This window comes from Euleptes europaea, chromosome 5 (genome assembly GCF_029931775.1).
Source record: "Euleptes europaea isolate rEulEur1 chromosome 5, rEulEur1.hap1, whole genome shotgun sequence".
NCBI classification, from domain to species: domain Eukaryota; kingdom Metazoa; phylum Chordata; class Lepidosauria; order Squamata; family Sphaerodactylidae; genus Euleptes; species Euleptes europaea.
This window is the reverse complement of record NC_079316.1, coordinates 81,471,025-81,492,607: the sequence shown is the minus strand read 5'-3', so window position 1 is coordinate 81,492,607 and position 21,583 is coordinate 81,471,025. Positions and strand designations below refer to the sequence as shown.

Sequence of the window (21,583 nt, the reverse complement as noted above, 5' to 3'; positions counted from 1 at the left end):
GTATGTTCTTGCTTAGAAATTTACAGAATAAGTTAGTTCTACAAGTCCAAGCATTGTATAGCAATCAGAATCCTCTGGTGGTCTGTTTGCTGTATTTTAGTGTCCTACAAGTATATGGTCATACTTATAAGTAATTTAGTTTAAGGTCTGGTAGCAAGACATGATTGTTCTCTTACTTATAAGTATTTGAAGGGCTGTCACTTAGAGGAGGACAGGGAGCTGTTCCTGTTGGCAGCAGAGGATAGGACTCGCAATAATGGATATAAATTACAGGTACAAAGGTACCGCTTGATATTAGGAAAACATTTTTTACAGTAAGGGTAGTTCAGCAGTGGAATTGGCTGCCTAGGGAGGTGGTGAGCTCCCCCTCACTGGCAGTCTTCAAGCAGTGGCTGGACGAATACTTGTCAGGGATGTTTTAGGCTGATCCTGCATTGAGCAGGGGGGTTGGACTAGATGGCCTGTATGGCCCCTTCCAACTCTATGATTCTGAGACAGTGAATCCATGCTGTCACTGTCTTTCACTGGGAAATCTGGGTATGCCCAAAGCCATCTTTGTCATGATCCTCACCCAGGTGAACAGAAACAAAAGTCTGGGTAAAGATGTACTACTTACATTTCTCGCATGAGGATAAACAGCCCTCCAAAATGCATCATATGCGGTCCTGTGCCTGGTAGCTTTGAACCTGCCAATCACCTGTGGAGATGGCAGGTTCCTAGGTTCCCTCATGCCTTTAAAGGTTAGTAAGGATGCGTATAGTAGCACGCGTAGTATCCCCTTCTATACAGTCATCTGTGGGGTCTGATCCATGGATGGAAAGTTCAAAGTGGGTGGCTTCTAAAAATAAATTGTAGTGTTGCTGTGACATATGAAGTCTACTTCCTTGTCCCTTAGGCAACTTCAGACTGATAGTCCTAAGGTTCACAGAAGCAAAACAAATAATTTTTTAAAACCCAGTGAAGTATAGCACTTGCAAGGCCCACATGGTAACGGTTCAGCACAGCATCCCAAACAATGCTCCCAGGACAGAGCCTCCCTTTCAGTCCTCCCCCAAATCCTGCTCCATACCTATACTATGCAAAAGCATTTCACATAAACTGCACTGTGGTATGTGGCATGAGTTTTATAAAAAATGCACATGCAAAAACTGCGTGTTCACAGAAGAATAAGTATCTTCATACCACCACAATTTTAGCTAACCACTTGGGTTTTAAAAAGACCTCGGATTTGTCTGGTCTTAGCTGGAAGGATCCATGGGAACTTTGAACAAGTCTCTTTGCTTTATAGGGTCACAGCTCAAGATTACAATCTAGCGTCACTGCTCAAGGAGGCACTGACAGCACGCGGACCCTTTTCTGGTGGTCCGGCACTCTATTCTGGTGATGCTATTCCTCTTATCAAATTTAAAGACACAACATTCTTTTCTAGGTTTAAGTACTGATCATGTTTCCTCCAATTAGTATAAACTTGATTTCTTTCCCTCATCAGAGTCTATTTTCTTCCTCTTGTGTTGGAGGCAAACAGTACATTTTGCAGGCAGTGAAAAATCAAGCTTTGTAGACTGTCCAATCAGATTAAGGTTTTACATTCCATTCAGGTTCAATCTGTTTTTCAGCATTATGCTTCCTTTGAACTGACGGGCTGTTTGTGATTTATTCATATGCTAAAAACCCCAGGCCCTGACCTGGATGGCCCAGGCTAGCCTGATCTCGACAGATCTCAGAAGCTAAGCAGGGTCAGCCCTGGTTAGTATTTGGATGGGAGACCACCAAGGAAGACCAGGGTTGCTGTGCAGAGGAAGGCACTGGCAAACCACCTCTGTTAGTCTCGCCATGAAACCCCCCAAAAGGGGTCGCCATAAGTCGGCTGCAACTTGACAGCACTTTACACACAAAAACCCCAGTGTACACAGGTGCATTGCTATAGCTGGTAGTTCCAAAAAAACCCCATTTTGAACCATTTGATTTGTGCCATAATTATCGAAACTAATGCAATCTTAATTGTTTATTGCTCTGTGCAGGTAATGGCTTTTAATAGCACTTAGTACATTAACAAAAGAAGAAAAGTTACAGCCAGCACTAACAGCCTTATAAAAAGCTCATGAGTTTGCAAACATACACATCTTTACAAGTACTTCTATGTAAACAGAAATGACAAGATATATACTAAAAACACAACAGAATAACATAGGCCTTCTATGTTAAAGATTAAAAACACTTTAAATAATGCTACCAGCTACAGAAGTACCAAACATATTTTGAAAATAGATTTTTTTAACTTCAATACTACATTGACGTTTCTATTAAGAATTCAGAAGTTAAACTTCAAGTGGTTAGATTTAATATCTCAGCTGATCAATATTATAAAGGTATTTGAGAAAACAAAAGATGCTTCTTTTCTGAAAGTACTTTTCGCTAAAAACAAGCATTTCTCTAAACAGGCATATGTTGAATTTTCTGCAAAGCTATGTAGATTTCTATAAAACCAGATGTGATAAATACATTATACAGTGGCACATACCTTGGACTTTAAAAATAAATAATAAACAGGAAAACCAAGATACGCTGCATGAAGAAATGTTGCTCCTAAACAAAGTATCATTACCTAAGTATGTATACTCGCTGTACATTAACATTAAGTAGACAAACCATAAATAGTTGTGTATATTTACTATACTGAAATCTGTGTTACAATTTACCTAAATCTGCCTGCCATCACCTTAAACTGTAAATAGAAGGAATTTTTAAAATTAAAAGTGCACTGTTTTTATATAACACACTATAGCCCATCCTCAGCCTTCATTTTCCCTTAAGATGCTTAATTAAAACATTCTATTCTGCTTACACTGTAACCTTACACTGTAAGGTCTCCATTCAGATGGCTGCTTCAGCCTCCTAGTCTGGGTATGGAGAAGGAAGGAATCTTCTGAGCGCTGCTATGGCATGCGTCGAGAGCCTCAAAACCATTCACAGACTGGCTGTTGCCACCAAAAGCAGCCTCTAGTTTACATGTGCAGGGGAGGCCTAGCCACTGCTGGGCCCATCAGTTCCAAAGCAGGGACTTTCTTCACATATCTGTGTGTCTTATTTAGGCATTTCTGGTGCGTGTTCCAGTTACCAGATCCTTAAGAGCAACCGCTCCAACAGAAGGATGGGATCCGTATTCTCTCAGCTTCATTTTGTCTTCATGTCTTTGCAGTCATAAATTCCCTGGAATCGGAAAGAAACGATGTTAAGGCTTTGGTTGGTTTAAGCAATGTGGAGTTCAAAGTGTTTTTAAAACGGTTTTGGAGTAGTTTATAAAAAATACAATCACTCAAACACTGCTGATGTGATACAAAGTGAATGTACATTAGAGGGACGCTTAATTCTCCCACTGTGATTGATTGGCTTAAAGGTGCTTTACTTTTATAGAATTGCACTACCGTATAGTATGCAGCATTTCAGGAATGGAGGCCTTACAAAAGATGTGTGTGAGAAAGGGTTATACACTCAGGAAAAAACATGTCCTTGTAGTGTCTGGTAAAGCTTACAAGAAAAATAGTGCAGACTATTAATTGACAAAGATTGTCAATTAAACAGTAAAATCTACAGAGGGTTTTGGAAACATTCTATATAAAATTGGAAGAATATCTCTGAACTCACCTGAGATACCCCATCTGAGATACCTCCCTAGGCAGCTGATTCCACTGCTGACAAAGGGATCTAGTGATCTGTGGGCCCAGGGATTGTGGGTCTTTCCTGCCCTTCCCTTCCCCCACTAGTCATTTCCAATCTCAGAGAAGTTAATTCCTGGGGCTGTGGGACCTGTGTGGACTAATACCTACTGGGAGGGGGGGCTATGCTGACAGGGAGGGGGAAGAATTACTCCACTTCTCCCACACTGCAGCTTCCTGACCCTCATGGCTGTTTGCCTGTTGATATGGCTGGTGCTTCTGTCAACGCCCTGGGTGACTTCTGGAACAAGGAAATGATCTGGCTGGTTGCACATGATTGCACTCTCTCATGCGTCAGAGCCCAGGTCACCCCCATCATTTACTATACACTCTTTTTGAAGCATACTCTAGGGTGGTGATGGCAGCAAAGAAACAATGGGAGGAGCTGTGGCTCAGTGGTAGAGCGTCTGCTTGGCATGCAGAAGGTCCCAGGTTCAATCCCCGACATCGCCAGTTAAAGGGACCAGGCAAGTAGGTGATGTGAAAGACCTCTGCCTGAGATCCTGGAGACCCGCTGCCAGTCTGAGTAGACAATACTGACTTTGATGGACCAAGTGTCTGATTCAGTATAGGGCAGCTTCATGTGTTAAACGCTGTTCCGCCACCATTGTGTCTGCACTGTGATGGCCAGCAGAGTTGTTCTGGGTGGTTAGAGGCTTGTTGGGAATCTGGCAGACAGGAAGAGGGTGGACTGCTCGGAAGCCCACTGTGACAGTTCTGCTCAGCACTTTGCAGATAAAATCTCTCACATCCATTCCAACTTGGACTCTACATTGCTCCTGCTAGACTCAATCAAGTCAGCTTTGCTATTGTTTCCTTGCTGCCTGACCTCTTTTAAAGGCTCCATGCCAAGAAGACTGAAGCTGGTGATTCAATATAAAGGATGGAGAACCCCCCTGTCAAGCTTGTGGTCTCTCCCTGCTCCTCAAATCCACCTAAATATTCCAGGAAGTCAAACTCACAGTAGATACTTAATCATTTGTTCATTTTCAGATATCTCATTGCAAACGCAATGAGATATCTGCATTGCATTGCATTGCAAATGGGATCACAAAATGGGATAGTGATTGGGGCAGGAGGTCATTTGTCATCTATGATATCCTAGGCACAAACCAACAGATTCCTGTGAGACACAGCCACCCACTAGGGCGAAACACAAGCAATTAAGGAAAGGCTTCTGGGTCTCATGAAACTAATTTGTGACCAGTACACTGGAGAGCCAGTGTGGTGTAGCAGTTAAGGTGTCAAATTAGAACCTGGGAAACCCAGGTTCAAATCCCCACTTGTGCCATGGAAGCTTGCTGGGGGACCTTGGGCCAGTCAAACCCTCTCAGCCCTGACTTCCAAGGAATACCAGGGTCACGCAGAGGCAGGCAATGACAAACCACCTCCGAATGTCTCTTGCCTTGAAAACCCTACAGGGTCACCATACGACAGCTGTAATCCGATGTTGGCTCTGGAATCTACCTGTCTGTTAAAGTGCTTGTTGGGTAGAGCAGTGCTTAACTGGGAGCGTGAGAAGTTGCCATGTGCATGTAATCCTAAATTTAGCTCAATGGAAAGAATATTCTCCCAGTTGCTCTCTTCCCTGATTCATAACAAACCAATGCGCTGAATCTCTAACAATTAAAGGGCAACCCATTGCAAATGTACACAAAAACATATTTCAGTACACTACTTAGCTAAGCTACAGTACTCCTCATTTATTATTTTGAGAAAGACTACTGTTTCAGAAAGGTTTTCTGGTGTATTTTCCCAAACATCTCTTACTAGTCAGGACTTGATTACCACTGGAACTCAGTCTCTGTGGGTTTGCCCATGTAAGGTACACCTACATCAGCTATGCATCACACCCTTTGCAAACTAAGAACATAGGAACATAAGAAAGGCCAGGCTGGATCAGACCAAGGCCCATCAAGTCCAGCAGTCTGTTCACACAGTGGCCAACCAGGTGCCTCTAGAAAGCCCACAAACAAGACGAATGCAGCATTATCCTACCTGTGTTCCACAGCACCTAATATAATATTTATTTATTTATTATTTCCATTTGTTACCCGGCACGCTCCTCTGATACTAGAGAGAACAGGTATGCATCATGACTAGTACTCATTTTGACTAGTAGCCATGGATAGCCCTCTCCTCCATGAACATGTCCACTCTGAAAGCCTTCCAAGTTGGCAGCCGTCACCACATCCTGATGCGTTCCACAATTTAACCATGTGCTGTGTGAAGAAATACTTTTATCTGTTTTGAATCTCTCACTGTCCAGCTTCAGCTATGAGCAGCATTTTTTTTAGGGCACAGGCAACAGATCATACCTGAATACAAAAAGCTGAAGGTTATTCCATAATGTCACTGTAGGTCAAGCTGCAAGCGGCCTTTTCGTCTTTACCTTGGGGACCCTCTGGAGAAGTTAGCAGAGGTGGGGTTATAAAGCCCCTGTACTGCTTTGACTTGGCTAGTTTCTTAAGTTCATTAGCAATTGAGAGGCCTTTTCTCTTATCTTCGCGACTGGTCTGCAATAGAAGTCAGGCAAAAGAAATGATCAGAGGGCAAGAATATTGTCAGTTTACTGTTTTATTTATGTAGTGTGGTTACAAGAGCAAAGCTTCATAAAACAAACTTTTGAACAGTTTCACACTTTATTCTTGGGTTCTTTTTAGGCCGTTAGATAATGTGCGGTGGGGAAATTATCATCTTGTGGTAACTGTTCCCTGCTGTTCTCCCAAGGTGAACCCTCAAAAGGTGAGATTCATACTTAACTATGTCCTGAAGAAATCATTTTTTAAAAGCTAGGTAAGTTTTCCTTTACTGGCTCTAAATTACTAGAACACTACTTAGAATACATATCCATTAAGTAGAATGGGTTGCTTTTACAAAATGAATATAAAACCTTTTTTTGCTGAAGGTGATTTTTTTGGCAAGTGCGAACAAGATGTAAACTTTTTTTGAAAAAAAACTTCAGTACTAAAACTTACTTGGACCTGTTCTTTAAGTTTAAGGATAAATTTCCCAGCTCCTTTCCACTTGCTTTGAGCATGGAACACACATTCTTGGTCAGAAAGAATCCTCTGAGAGGTTTTGGGGGTCGATGTCTTCTTATTTGTGGACTCTTTCGTCACTTCCTCCAAGAGGACGTAATCGCTTGGGTTGGGATTGTTCAGAATGCTGCAGGAGTATTTGGCCTTACACAAGGTCTAAACAAAAAGGAAACAAGATCAAAAGCTGGTTATCTTCCATTGATCCGCAGGGCAGATCTTAACTGTGGTGGAAAGTGCTGTCAAGTCACAGCTGACGTACGGCGACCCCTGGTGGGGGTTTTGAAGCAAGAGACGTTCAGAGGTGGTTTGCCATTGCCTGCCTCCAGGTCATGCGCCTGGTATTCCGTGGAGCTCTTCCATCCACAAACTAGCCAGGGTTGAGGCTGAGAGTGTGTGACTGGCCCAAGGTCACCCAGCAAGTTTCCATGGCAGAGTGGGGATTAGAATCTGGGTCTCCCAGATCCTACTCTGACACCTTAACCATTACACTACCTCCCAGATCTTAAGAAGAAGAAGAGTTGGTTTTTATATGCCGACTTTCTCTACCACTAAAGGGAGACTCAAACCGGCTTACAATCACCTTCCCTTCCCCTCCCCACAACAGACACCCTGTGAGGTAGGTGGGGCAGAGAGAGCTCCAAGAGAGCTGGGACTAGCCCAAGGTCACCCAGCTGGCTTCATGTGTAGGAGTGGGAAAACAAATCCAGTTCACCAAATTAGCCTCCGCCGCTCATGTGGAGGAGTGGGGAATCAAACCCAGTTCTCCAGATCAGAATCCACAGCTCTTAACCACCACACCACGCTGTGCAAGCTAATGTAACTTGGAACTTCTCATTTGTTGAATTAAAATTCTGCCCAACTGGTAATTAAATTCTGCCTTACTGATAAAGAATTCACTCCCACAGGCCTCTACAAATCTACAACCCAGTCTTATTGGCTGTCGTGCTCAGGACTGGGCATTTACTCAGCACCCACCGTGAAAAGGGACGTACCGTCTGCACGGTATATCCTATAGGTCTTTCAGCCCCATAAGAGACCAGTGCATCACTTGAGGAATGGCAATGAAAGAAAAAGCTGAAACTGAATTCTGAGAAAAAGAAAGGACTTTAAATTTCTCACAGAGAGACTAAATCTCAATCAGATCCAATTTCGTTGGGAAACACCGCAAGGAGTGTCTTTCTCATACAAGGGAAAAAGACACAGAATGTTTGCTACTCTGAAGGCAGAAGAATTCCTACGACGTTATGACAAGGAGCTTAAAAAAGGGAAGACTCCACAAGACCTGAGAGAACCAGAAGACCAGAAGAAATCAGAAGCAAGTGGGGGGGACAACAGGAGAAGAAGACTCTGATACTTCTTAAATTTAGAATAAGAGGGAGGAGGTTAATGGTGGAACTGAGTATAATTTGATTTGTTTATTTAGAGGGCTGTAGAAGGGGAGGTGGGAGAATAGTGGGTTTTTTATAATTTTATTATGTTTTTTTCTTTAATAATGCAACATTTATGAGCACTTGTTTTTTCTTTTTTCTTTTTAGATGCTAGTTTAAGTATATTTTAGAAATCGATGTCTATTAAGATATTATCTTGGAATATTAATGGCTCTAATTCCCCAAATAAGAGGAGAAAGATTTTTCAGCATTTAAAAAAAACTAAACTCTGATGTTATTTGTTTGCAGGAGACTCATATGCTAACACTTGTTAGAATGCAACAGACTGGGAAGTTTGTTTACGGCCTGTAATGGTAAAAAAAGAAAAGAATGGGGTGGCTTTTTATGTGGCAAAGTATTTGGAACCAAAATTAATATATAAAGAGGAAGAAGGTAGAATATTAATTATAAAAATAACTATACAGTCTCAAGACATTATTCTTATAGGATTATATGCACCAAATAAAAAATCAAAAGCAATTCTTTTTGGAACTGGGAACTATATTGGCGGAATCTGGAGATGATAGAATGATATGGTTAGGGGTTTTTAATGAAGTGACAGACCCTGGTATAGATAGAAGTAGGAAAAAGAAAAGAGATAAAAGGGAAGGGAAACTCCCGGATGCTTTTTGGAATTTGGTTAACCATTGGAAAATGTATGATACTTGGAGAAGTAGGAATTTTACAAGAAAAGGTCACACATTCTTCTCAGATAGACACCTCTCCTTATCAAGAATTGACATGATTTGGGCCTCAGTGGCCCTAATGAACAAGTTAGAGGAGACAGAAATTCTACCAAAGGTTTTATCAGATCATAATGAAATAAGGGTTAAATTTAAAATGGGTTGTGATAAACGGAAAATATGGAGGATTAATGAAAATTTATTGAGGAAGAAGGAGTGTAAGGAAAAAATACAGCTAGCTATACAGGATTATTTAATTAATAATGTTGATAGGGGAACCTCAGGAATAGTGGTATGGGATGCCGGGAAGGCAGTTATAAGAGGGATCCTGATTCAACAAAACTCGATCTGGTATAAGAAAAAGGAGAAATTTCAAAAGTCTCTTTTAGAGGAAATTAGGCAAAAAGAGAGTCTCCTAATAAAGAATATGGATAAAATTAGTAGACAAAGAATACAGAATGACATAAAGGTCTTACAGCGACAATATACAGTTTTGATTACAACAGAGAATGAAAAAAAGGTTTTGTTTAATAAGCAGAGATATTTTGAACATGTGAATAAAGCAGGTAAATTACTTGCCTGGCAACTGAAAAGGACTAATGAGAAAGAACCAATTTTAAAAATTAAAAGAGGGGGAGCTATAACAACTGACCCCAAATATATCCAAAAAACATTTTTAGAATATTATACTAGGTTATATACAAGAGGGGCTGTAGACGAACAAAAAATGGATTTATATCTGTTGGAAAATAAATGTAAAGAGATTAGTCAAACACTACAAAATATTTTAGAAGAACCTATAACTCAGGAGGAATTAAATAAAGCCATTAGTAAAAGTAAACCTAATAAATCACTAGGCCATGATGGGTTCATTAAAGATCTCCTTAGTCGAGACTTCCGGTGGTGCTGCTGGGGAGAGCACTCCATTTCCCCAGGCTGTCCTGGGAGAAATCCAAGTTTGCGTTATTTCTGGGGTACATAGATACCCCAATCCGACCCTTGCAAGTGGGTTGGAAAGCAGGAATTCCCTGCAGCCCGCAAACGCGGTTTGACCTCCTAGGTACTCTGAGGGGGCTTTTTAAGCCCCTCGGAGTCCTGGACGCCGGTCCTGCGAGGGCACTAGGGAAGGACATCGCCAAAACGCAACTTAGGCATCAAGCTCCACCCTCCACCACCTTAATACCAACATAAGGACTACATAAAGAAAAGAACCTCACCTCTTGACACCCAAGTGAGTACAAAAGAACTCTTCGTCTACTTACTGGAAACTTGAACAGACGGGGGGCTGATAAGAATATTTCTGGGACCCCCATTCCTCCTTAATCCGAACTGAAAAAGTTTGATCTGAGTTAGCCATTGGGATTAGCGACAGGAGCCTTATCAATCCGATCAGCCTAAACCATAATAAAGAGTCGGAAGGATACCTTTTGATTGACAAGAACTATCACCAATGGGTCCAAGGGAAGGGGAGGGTGATTTTTCTTCCTGATTTTCCGGCGAAGAATATCCTGCCACGTTTGCAGTAAGGGAGCGCCTGGAACGGAAGACCCTCTATAACAACCTATCTATCATCGGAACTAAAATAACAGGAAGTAGTTGTAGGACCGATTACGCGTCGCACTCGAGTTACTTGGAAATCATTCCTGAAGGAACAACCATCGAGAAGAGGCGGTAGAAGGTCCACGGCAGTAGCAACTTCCTGTATACTTCCTGATCAGCCCGACCTAGAGCGACCGAAAAAAACTCACTGGTATTTCAAAATTTTAAAACGCAATTCTAGAGCCAATTTCGACTCTTTTCAACCCGAAAAAATTATAAGGCTGATGTTTGAATTATTATCTTTTAATTAGAACTTTAAAGGCCCTGTCTGTGGACATGTATTTTACCAGCTTCTTTTGGCTTAATACATAGCCCTGCTCCTATGAAATCAAAGGGAATTTTACAGAATTCAAACATGGAAAAAAAAATACAGGACATGCTTGCTAAACATTCTGAGGCGACAATTAAACAATTAAAACAGATTTCAACACAGATGGCTCAACTGATTTCAATGATGACGACTCTTGACCAATCATCACAGGTAGGCAATCAGAAGTTGGATCTGGTTATAGAAGACATAAAAGTCTTGAAAATTCAAACGATGACCACAAATACAGACATACAAGCAATGGACTCTTCTGCCCAAAAAGTCATGGAAGAATACAAGGATACAAAGAAGAAGACAGAAGTTCAAGAAAGCAACCAGCCGGCGATAAAGAGATCAGACATACAAGAAATAGACTTTTTATTTAAAAAAGTCATGGAACGACGTGTGGATATAAGGAAGAAGAGAGCAGGTCAAGGAATACAGATTGAAGCCACGATGGAGATGAAGCCCAGAAAGAGTTATTTTTGGATACGTATCCTGTCTGAGGAAATGAGAGAGAACAAAGAAATCCTGTTCCCATACCTGACTGGCCTATTTCAGTTACAGAAGGAAGTATTAGACCATGGTTAAAGGATTGATTTAAACATGATTGCTGGATCCAAAGGCTTTGATAGTGTGGACGGGTGGCATGGTTATTAATGATGTAGTGGAATTAAGATTAAGACATCATTTTGGGAATAAAGGGCTAGAAATTCTTGAGAAAAAAGACTGGATTGTTAAAATGTTTGAAGTGGCAGAAATGGCAAAACTCACAGCTATTCTAAATGAAGAAAATGACGTTCGGTTTCTGGGGGAATGGGGGGCGTGGATGCATTATTGTGAATATGAGTTAAAATTGGGAAGAATGGAAGAATATTTTCTAATCTGATCCAGAGGATTATTTTTGGTTTTTTTAATAATGAATAAGCATAATTATATTTACTAACAGATTATGGTTTTTTTATACAGGATATTGATAGTTTATTAAGATTAGATTAACTACGACGAGATGAACTTTTTATTAAGAGGAAGATAGAGGTGAAGGGGAAGTCAAAATTTTCCATTTCTTTTTTTTCTTTTTTTTCTTTATTATATGTTATGGAACTATAACAACTTTAGGTTAGAATTGAAATTTTATATTGTCATAGATGTTGTTTAATGCAATGGAAAATTTTTAGTATAAAATCCAATAAAATCTATATATATATAAAAAAAAAGATCTCCTTAGTCCACTATTATTGAGGGTTATGAATGCTAGTCTGGAGACTGCAGATTGAAGATTGTACTTAATGAGATAATTCAAGAGGATCAGGCGGGCTTTTTACCGGGGAGACAAATTAGTCACAATGTTAGAGTAGTGCTGGACTTAATAGACTTAGCAGAGCAAACACCTGACCTGCAATTAGCATTGTTTTTTCTCGATGCTGAAAAAGCATTTGATAATGTCCACTGGAATTTTATTTAAAAAGTGCTGCATTATATGAATTTCGGCCCTAAATTTAGAAGGGCTATAGACAGTATATATAACTCTCAAACAGCTACCTATTAATAAATGGGGAAGAGACACAGAAGATAGAGATTCAGAAAGGTACTAGACAGGGTTGTCCTCTTTCTCCATTATTATTTATTTTGGTATTAGAAATATTAAATGAGAAAATTAGGGGAGACAGAGCTTTAAGAGGGATTAAAGTGGGAAAATTTGAATACAAAGTAAGAGTTTATGCGGATAAAATATGGTATGTATTCTTGCCGACCCTATTGATAATGCAGGGTCATGGATGGAAGTACTTAGAGCCTATGGAAACCTCTCAGGTTTTAGAATAAATAAGGATAAATCCAAAATATTGGGTAAGAATCTTACTGATAAACAACAAAAGGAATTATCTTTAATAACGGGCTGTAAAATAGAAAGTAAAATTAAATATTTAGGTATTTGGATCACCAAGTGTACTATAAATTTATTTCAACATAACTATGTGAAAATATGGGGAAAAATTAAAAAAAACTTAATAAATTGGGAAAAATTGCCAATTTCTTGGTTTGGAAGAATTGCAATAATTAAGATGATGGTCCTTCCAAGGATGTTGTACTTGTTTCAGAACTTACCAATTTTGAAAGGTATTAAGATTTTTCAGCAGTGGAAAAAAGTATTGGTAAATTTTATCTGGGGTAAGTATAAACATAGGATCTCTTATAAAAATCTTATAGATGCTAAGGATAGAGGAGGTCTGGCCCTCCCAGATTTAAGATGGTACTATGAAGCCACTTGTTTTGTATGGCTAAAACAGTGGATTACACTTGATAACCCTAGATTATTAGACTTGGAAGGACACAATATAAGATTTGGCTGTCACGCATATTTATGGTATGAAAAAGATAAGGTCAATAAAGATTTTAAGCATCATATTATTAGAGCGAGTTTGTTACAAGTCTGGAAGAGATATAAAAAGGGTTTTGAATTTAAAACGCCGGGATGGCTTAGACCTTTGGAGGCCTTTTCAAGAAGAGGACCTAATCCTGATCTATATTGTAAGATGTATAGGGAATATTTACAATATGAAAATGGCCAATGGAAATTAAAAAGTAAGGAAGAGTTAGGTATCTCAGATTGGTTTAAATATTTCCAATTAAATTATATATTTCAAAAAGATCAAAAGCTAGGGTTTATAGATAAAAAGTCAACTTTGGAGGTAATATTAGAATCAGAAAATAAAGGTATGATAGCTAAAATGTATCAATTAATATTAGCTTATAATTTAGAACAAGAAAGAGTTAAAAAGGTTATGATTGCATGGGCAGTAGATGTAGGACATGCTATCCAGTTGGAGGATTGGGAAAGATTGTGGAAAATAGAATTTAAATTTACAATCGCAAGTAGTATAAGAGAGAACATGTATAAGATGTTTTATAGGTGGTATATGACTCCGGAGAGATTGGCTAAGATGGATAAATCTATCTCTGATAAATGCTGGAGATGTAAAGAATGTAAAGGTACATTTCTTCATGTTTGGTGGACTTGTGATTTAATTAAAATTTTTTGGAAAAAGGTTATAAGAGAAACTAATAACTTGATTTATGGCAACATAAAAAGAAAACTGGAATATTGTTTAATGGGTCTATAACCCAAAGTTATGCTGAAATCAGACAAGAGAATTTGTCATTACAGTTTTGCAGCCGCAAGAATATTAATAGCGAAAACCTGGAAAGGAGACACTAGGTTCCTTTTAAAAGATTGGAGAGACAAAATGTTATATTTTGCACAAATGGCCAAATTAACTAATAGTCTACATGGATGTGATGTAGAAGACTTCAAAAGAGATTGGCATAAGGCCTTTGTGCACTGGGCTGACACAGCAAACACTGACTTTATGAAGATTGTGGAAGAGCTGTAAATGAAATCAAACTATTCTAGTAAAGAAGATTCAATTGTATAGTGGATAATATAAAGCTAAGAGGTGCTTCTCCGGAAGTCACAATGGGGGGTGGGTAGGCACATAGCACAAAGGGGGGTAGGGGACTTTTTATTATTTTCATTTTCATTTTTACTTTTTATATAATCTCAATTGTATAATCTCTTTTTTCAGTGTAATTTTTCTGTTATTGTTTATACTTGTTTTTCTTTTTTTGTTTAATTAAAATTTCAATTTAAAATTTTTTAAAAAAGAAAGAAAGAAAAAGCTGGGGGTGACCGACCTGCTGGATGACGTCCTGGGCTGTGCTGAAGCGAGGGGCTTTGATGACCGTCCGAGGCTGTTCAGGGGAAACATCGTGAACCTGGACAAAGAAGCTGTCATCCTCGGAGCTAGTGATGCCTTCATCTTTCTCCTCCTGAAAGAGATTTCTCCTATTCAAGGTCTATAGAAAAACACCAAAACAGGGAAAGGAGACTTTTGTTGGCTTTGAAAAGGAGGCCGATGTCACCTGGTGGGATGCAGAGGTTGTAAATGCACTTAATGTGTAAAAGAGCCAACAGCCAGTCAATATTAGTAAAGATCTGTGAATTTAGGAAATTTCTAGGTCACAGAGTCTTGCTTGGGCGGCTAAAGGACACAGGAGGTTCTTTCTCTCTTTCCCTCAATGCAGACTGTCCAAATAGCAGAAAGGAGAGCCAATTCTTTTGGTAGGGGGGACAAATGGACTGATGTATGTAGCTCAGCGTGATCCTCACCACTGTTCAGCCCGTGATCACACGACTTCATGACTTCTTAGCGGCCCAGCAAACATTCAGCACACCAAGAGATAGATTCCACAAACAGGTTAGCAGTGGCATATTGTGTAGTTCTTGGCTTTGCAGGAAAACTTTCACAGGAGCAATTCACCAACAGGCTGGAGTAGGGTTGCCAACCTCCAGGTAGTAGCTGGAGATCTCCTATTACAACTGATCTCCAGCCAATAGAGATCAGATCACCTGGAGAAAATGGCCGCTTTGGCAATTGGACTCTATGGCATTGAAGTCCCCCCCTCCCCAAACCCTGCCCTCCTCAGGCTCCTCCCCCAAAATCTCCAGGTATTTCCCAACCCAGAGCTGGCAACCCTAGGCTGGAGTGACTAAAGAACTGTGCTGTTATTAATAGGGTTACCAGGTCCCTCTTCACCACCGGCGGGAAGATTTTGGGGCGGAGCCTGAGGAGGGCGGGATTTGGGGAGGGGAGGGACTTCAATGCTATACAGTCCAATTGCCAAAGTGGCCATTTTCTCCAGGGGAACTGATCTCTATCGGTTATCTATCAACCCTAGTTATAAACTTGCCTGCTCACTAAAATACGTGAGGCCCTGCTTTCGAACTCTGGTGTGTGGTTTTCCTGTGGTAGTATTTCAGCTGGGGAATGCCCTCCAAGCACATGTGCCTGTGGGCCTGCCAATAACTTCCGAGGAGTAGGTCAAAAACTGTCATTTGATGGCAAATAATATGACCATTGCTGTTTGCAAACACAGCTTATTGCTGTTGAGTTTTTTTATGGTCTCAGGTTGTATTGTTCGTTTGTTTTGATGTCTTGCTTTTTATGGTTTTTACATTGAATTGCAAGTTGTCTTAAAGGCCAACTTTAGGGGGGAAGAAGGGACTGAACTTTATTTAAAACATTTAAATGCAGATCACATCAACTGTCATAGCAGGCGGGGGGAAAAAAGATGCCCGAAAAAGAAAAAAAATACCTACACTTCACTTCCATCAGAAATGGTATCTAAGTTATCCAATCCTTTTGTTCCTCAAGAATAAAAAACAGCCAGCCAAATCCTCTCCAAAATACAAGAAAGTTTCCCATTTTGGCTATGTTTACTGAACCCTGTTACCAAGCTGAGGTGCCAACAACATACGTGCCAACAACATACTGGGGACCTGAGCAATTTCCTTCTTACAACCTACAGTGCTACTGAACTTTATACAGAGGGAAACATGCGCACAGCCTACGGCTGGATCTCAGACCCTCTCCAATCTTGTTTCCTTGATTGGAAAAGGGCTCTGTTTTTTCATGCCATCCAATGGATCAGGGCGAACCGCGTAAACCCCTGAGTTACATCCAACCTGCCAAGGCTTTCCCTCCTCTCACTCCACACAAATCAATACTCTCTTCATATTTCTTGTGCTGAAAAATGCATAGACCGATGAGATAAAAATGTAGCACGTAGATGAATTCACTGAATAATCCTCAGTTGTCTAGATGGCGGGAAACAACTTAAGATACAATCCAGGCTATGTTCAGTAACTATAAGCTTTCAACAACACGCTTACATCTTTCCCCCTTAAAGTGATAAGGCAGAGGGCCGCCTGTTCACACATTTCATAACAAACTCAAGTTTGCCAGCAAACGTACACTCAGCCCAATATTGACTTCCTGATTGTTGTACCTCATAATGCCAGTGTATGCAAATTCATGTGTATCACGTTCACAATATAAGATATATTTAAAATGTCTTAGGCATACAATGGAAAAATATAATGGTGGGGTTCAAACTAGTATTTCTTATTGTGTCTGAACCACAAACTATGGTTTCTTTCCCCCTCGGTTGTTCCTTGGAGTTCTGCACGAGTTTTCCATCCATTAGAGATGACCTCGCTGCCAGCCCTCACAATGTCCAGATCTTCCCATTCCTCTGTTAACCCAACTCCTCCCTCTCCCCTGAGCTCAGCCTGGCTGAAATCTCCATGCAGAAGGCAAAGCACTGGACACAGAAGCTTGCTTTCTCTCACAGCCAATCACAAAGCAGCATGTACAGAGGAGGGGATTCAAATGCATCCTGCTCCCTGGGAGCTCTTTCTGAGCAAAAGAAAGGCTTTTTAAAGCCAAGGCTTGGTTTTCTCCCCCACCCCTTCCTTTCAGATTGCTCCGGTTTTTGTTTTTTGTTCTTAAAATGCTTTTTTATGCGGCATTTGGATTTGGGGGAGGGGGAATTTTCTCACAGTAAGCACTGTGAAGTAAGCCAATTACAAAGCAGCACGGAAAGAGGCGGGACTTGATTTGAGTTTGGAGACTGATGGTGCAGAGATTCCCAAAAGGAAAGTGTGAGTTCAGTCAGCAACGGACCTCAGGTAAAACTCCCATGCATAAATGACCTATGAGAACACCCAGCAAGGAGTAAGGCAAAGACGGCTTGTTATAATTTACAAGGAACCATAATGCACTTTTTCAGAAGCAAAGGACTTGCAATGTAAAAACAAAACAGCCCTGAGGATAAATTAATGAATCCAATTTCAGTGTTAAATGCAGGTGTCTTTTCAGTGGTGCACAAAATTCCAGCCCATTAACAATGAGCAGCGGCTCAGCTGTTCTGCGTTACTTCCTGCTCAATCCTCTGCATCCACAAGAAACAAGCTCCAGTAACCCAAACAAGGAACATGCCCTTTTTAGACTCACTTCCTCACGGGTTTTAAAGATAATTCTTCCAACGTAGCCTTCTTCTGGAAACCAGCTGTTCAAGAGCTGGACGAGCTCCTCCTCCGGACTGAGAACTCTTTGGAATGGTGGCTTCCTGTACTCATTTCTTTCTTTAGATATGAAGCATTTCTCCTCCATCAAAAAATAGTCCGTGGGATAATTTCCAATGCCTTTTGTAGTGACCAGAATCTAAGGGAGAGAATCATGTTAATAATTAGAGCAGCAGACTCTTGCATGTTCAGTAAGCCGACTGTGCTGATAACAAAAGCCCTTTATTGACTTATCTTGCATGTAGTAAAACATTCTTTTTGCTGTATTGCTAGCAATTCAGGGTGTCTTTCCTCCGGCTACATAGATGGGGTGGGGGATAGGAAATCTGGGTAGTTTACTATTTTCAGAGAAGGCAAATGCTGTTGAATCTTATTTCTGTCCAATTTGGCTTGCCAAACCATTTATTCATAATCCTAGGACAGTACAGCATTTTCCCACTGCAGGAATAACAGTCTCTGTTGAGATAATCAGTATGAAGTTTTTCCACTCATAAACTTAGCCCTTTTAATTTTTATTTTGCATTTCAGGAACGTTTGAGCAAAAGAAACTATGCACACAAGCTTTTCTGTGTTGACAAGAGCAACCAGCCTAGCCATCGTTCAAAAAATAGATCCCCCCCATCCACTATAGACATTGTAATTCTAACAATCGGAGGACCCCCCAAGGACTTGCAGGGGGAAGGGAATCTCATTTCCCCCTATATCCCGCCATGATTTCCAGTTTCCCTTTCCTGGCATTCCCCATAGCCTGTCCTCTTTTCCTACTTCCTTCTCTCCATCCCATCCAGCAGCTAACATTCCTTTACCTGCCCCCCCTTCACCTTTCCCTCCCCCTGTAAGCCGTCCGTGAAGAAAATTTGGTAGAATTGCATGGTGACTGCCATTGCCAGGCCCGGCCGAGTTGTGTGGGTAGTGAGGCTTTGGTGGTTCCCCCCCACCACCAACCTGTCCCCATGACAAGGGAGGGGGTGGGACCATTTCCAGGGCTGGTTTGGTCTGCTAGTACAAATGTTTTTAATGGCATTTGCCTATTAATAAATGAATCTGAATCACCCCTGCTCCCCACACCACGGCTTTGCTTTACAGAAACCAAGGTTTGGAAGGCAATATTGTTGTGGTTGCCTTCCAGTCCCCAAAATGTCCACTGAGAACTCAGAACATAGTCTCAATGGGCGTTCTTTTATTAAAGCTACATGTGTAGTTTCTATTAATTTGAAAAGTTTTCATTACCCAGTTTTATTTATTTTTCTGCAAACCTGGGGCTTCTTTCAGGTTTGTGGAGAATCCTCACCTCCACACCCTGGTCTGTCCCTAGCTCCATTTCACAGATTTGATGATCCAGACTCTACGGCCTGGTTCAGAATTAAATATATGATCATGAACATACTATTGAAACAAAAGATCAAAACAACAGCAAAACCTGGAATTACATGAGAGTGTCTGCGTAATTCCATTGTGTACTTGAAGATCAGGATTGTTTTGCACATACCTGTACCAATGTTTTAGCATTATAAGCATCTTTGGAAATAAGCAATCTCTACCCGCTCTTGTTACTCCCCCTCCATATGATGGATTTGGAGGCCGCAGGGATAGCTGTTGAGACACTGCAACAGCTGAAGGTGAGTGTATGTGAGTTTCTCATCCATGTACACAGAATCCACCCCCCCTGAAGTTGTCATGGTGGATGGAGAGTCACCATTTCAGCCCTTTCGCTCAAGGCTGGAAGCAATTGGCTCAAACAGAGGGCTGCCAAAAGTCTTCCTATGCACTGCTTCATGCGGCTGACACCAAGGAAAATCTCCACTACAGCTTCAGCCTCTCTGCTCAAGCTGGGCACTTCCTACCCAGTGAGCCTCATGGCTGGGCAGGGATCTGAGCCTAGCTTCCAATTCCAAGCCTGACATACTAGGCAACGTGCCATTCTGGTGCTTTCACAACTTTTTAAAAAATGTAAAGAAAACCATTTTCAGTCTCTTTCTGATCAGAAGCATCATTGGGAAAGCAAGAAAAAGAACTTTCTAACAGTTAGAGTAGTTCCTTGGTGGAACTGGCTTTTTCGGGAGGTGGTGGGATCTCCTTCCCTGGAGGTTTATAAGCAGAGACGAGATGGCCACCTGTCAGCAACGCTGATTCTGTAAACTTAGGCAGATCATGAGAGGGAGGGCAGGAAGGTTTGCTTCATTGTTTGGCTCTTGTGGCCCTTGCATGCCCAGGGTAGTGCCGATCGCCACTTTGGGGTCAGGAAGCAATTTTCCTCCAGGCCAGATTGGCCAGGGATCCTGGAGGGTTTTTTTTGCCATCTTCTGGGCATGGAGTAGGGGTCACTGGGGGTGTGTGGGGGGAGGTATTTGTGAATTCCCTGCATTGTCAGGGGGTTGGACTAGATGACTCTGGTGGTCCCTTCCAACTCTATGATTCTATGAAAAATGCCACTTGCTACAGCAAGAGATAAATGCAACACTGTCAACACACCCAATTTTTTTCCCATGCCACCCACTGGGTAAAGACAGGCCATATAAAACCCACAGGCTGGTACTTAACCTGCCTAGGCTACTTTCTGCACCCTACTGCTGGTATTGAGTGAATCATCCACGCCCAGCTGTCCCAAGCAAAAAGACAGAAATGCTTTTCCTTAGTGGGAGCCATGCAGCCTTATTTCCCCTACTCTGCAATTTGGCAACTCATAAGAAAGGGCTCGTCAAATCCAGTGATTCTTGCAAGAATACCGACTGGCATTCTGAAGATTAGCCTTTTTTTTTTTTTTTTTTTTTTTGCTAAACCACCTCTGTGAGTGAAAATTTGTGTTGTCCTTATGCAAGGCTTCCTTATTAATGCTAACATGGCTGTCTTTATTCAGTACATGAAATCCATTTTTTTCATTCAGTGCAAGAATAAGAAAGACAATAAAGAAGAAGAGGAAGAAGAACAGTTGGTTTTTATATGGTTTTTAAGGAGAATCAAGCCGGCTTACAAACTCCTTCCCTTCATCTCCCCATAACAGACACCTTGTGAGGTAGGTGGGGCTGAGAGAGTTCAGAGAGAACTGTGACTAGCCCAAGGCCACCCAGCTGGCTTCATGTGGAGGAGTGGGGAAACCAATCTGGTTCACCAGATTAGAGTCCACCACTCTTAACCACTATACCACGCTGGAAACAATTTCTTAAAATCCTTCCACACTGTATAGGGCCAATAAGAGTTTGATTAATAGGTATGATGGTACAGCAATAACCCCCCCCCCTTTTTTTTTGCAGCATGAAGCTGCCTAATGCCAACTAAAATATTAAGGATAAACAGGGAGGGGGCGTGGCACAGTTTGTAGAGCATCTGCTTGGCAAGCAGAAGCCCCCAGGTTCAATCCCCAGCATCTCCAGTTAAAGGGACTAGGCAAGTAGGGATGTGAAAGACCTCAGCCTGAGACCCTGGGAAGCCGCAGCTGGTCTGAGCAGACAATACTGACTTTGATGAACCAAGGATCAGATTCAGTATGGCTGAAAACGCACGGGCACTTACTCCGGTTTCTTCCCAGTGTCCTCCCCGTTCCAGCCAGGATCAGTTCAAACTGGGCGGGGGGACAATCTGTGCGCAGAACCTCTCTTGATCCATGGCGAGTCAGCGTGCTGATCTGCCCGTCAAAACAGAAAACGCCGGAGACACGCACTTCCTGGCCGTTCAGCAAAGCACGCTCCCGGTGGTGACTGGCCAACTCACTGACTCACTGACCCATGACAGCCCTGCGCTCCCACTTTTCAAAAAAATTGGAAACAAAAGGGGGTGAGGTTGCGCAGGGAGGGGTTTGGAGGCGTGCGGGACGTCGTGACGCCGGAAGAATAGGCTCCTGTTAATCTGAGGTTGGGGTCTTCATTCGCAAAGCCGGGTTCATTTTGG

At 41.4% G+C, this 21,583-nt stretch overlaps 1 protein-coding gene across 1 annotated transcript in view; it reads right to left on the bottom strand.

Moving 5' to 3' along the window:
* Positions 1-3,166: 3,166 nt before the first annotated feature.
* PLCE1 (phospholipase C epsilon 1) overlaps positions 3,167-21,583 on the bottom strand; it is a 152,453-nt gene continuing 134,036 nt past the window's right edge. The window contains 5 exon segments of the mRNA XM_056849540.1: positions 3,167-3,210; positions 6,035-6,232; positions 6,695-6,913; positions 14,467-14,628; positions 17,628-17,837. Coding sequence (XP_056705518.1) covers positions 6,056-6,232; positions 6,695-6,913; positions 14,467-14,628; positions 17,628-17,837 — 768 coding nt within the window. The 3' untranslated portion in view covers positions 3,167-3,210; positions 6,035-6,055.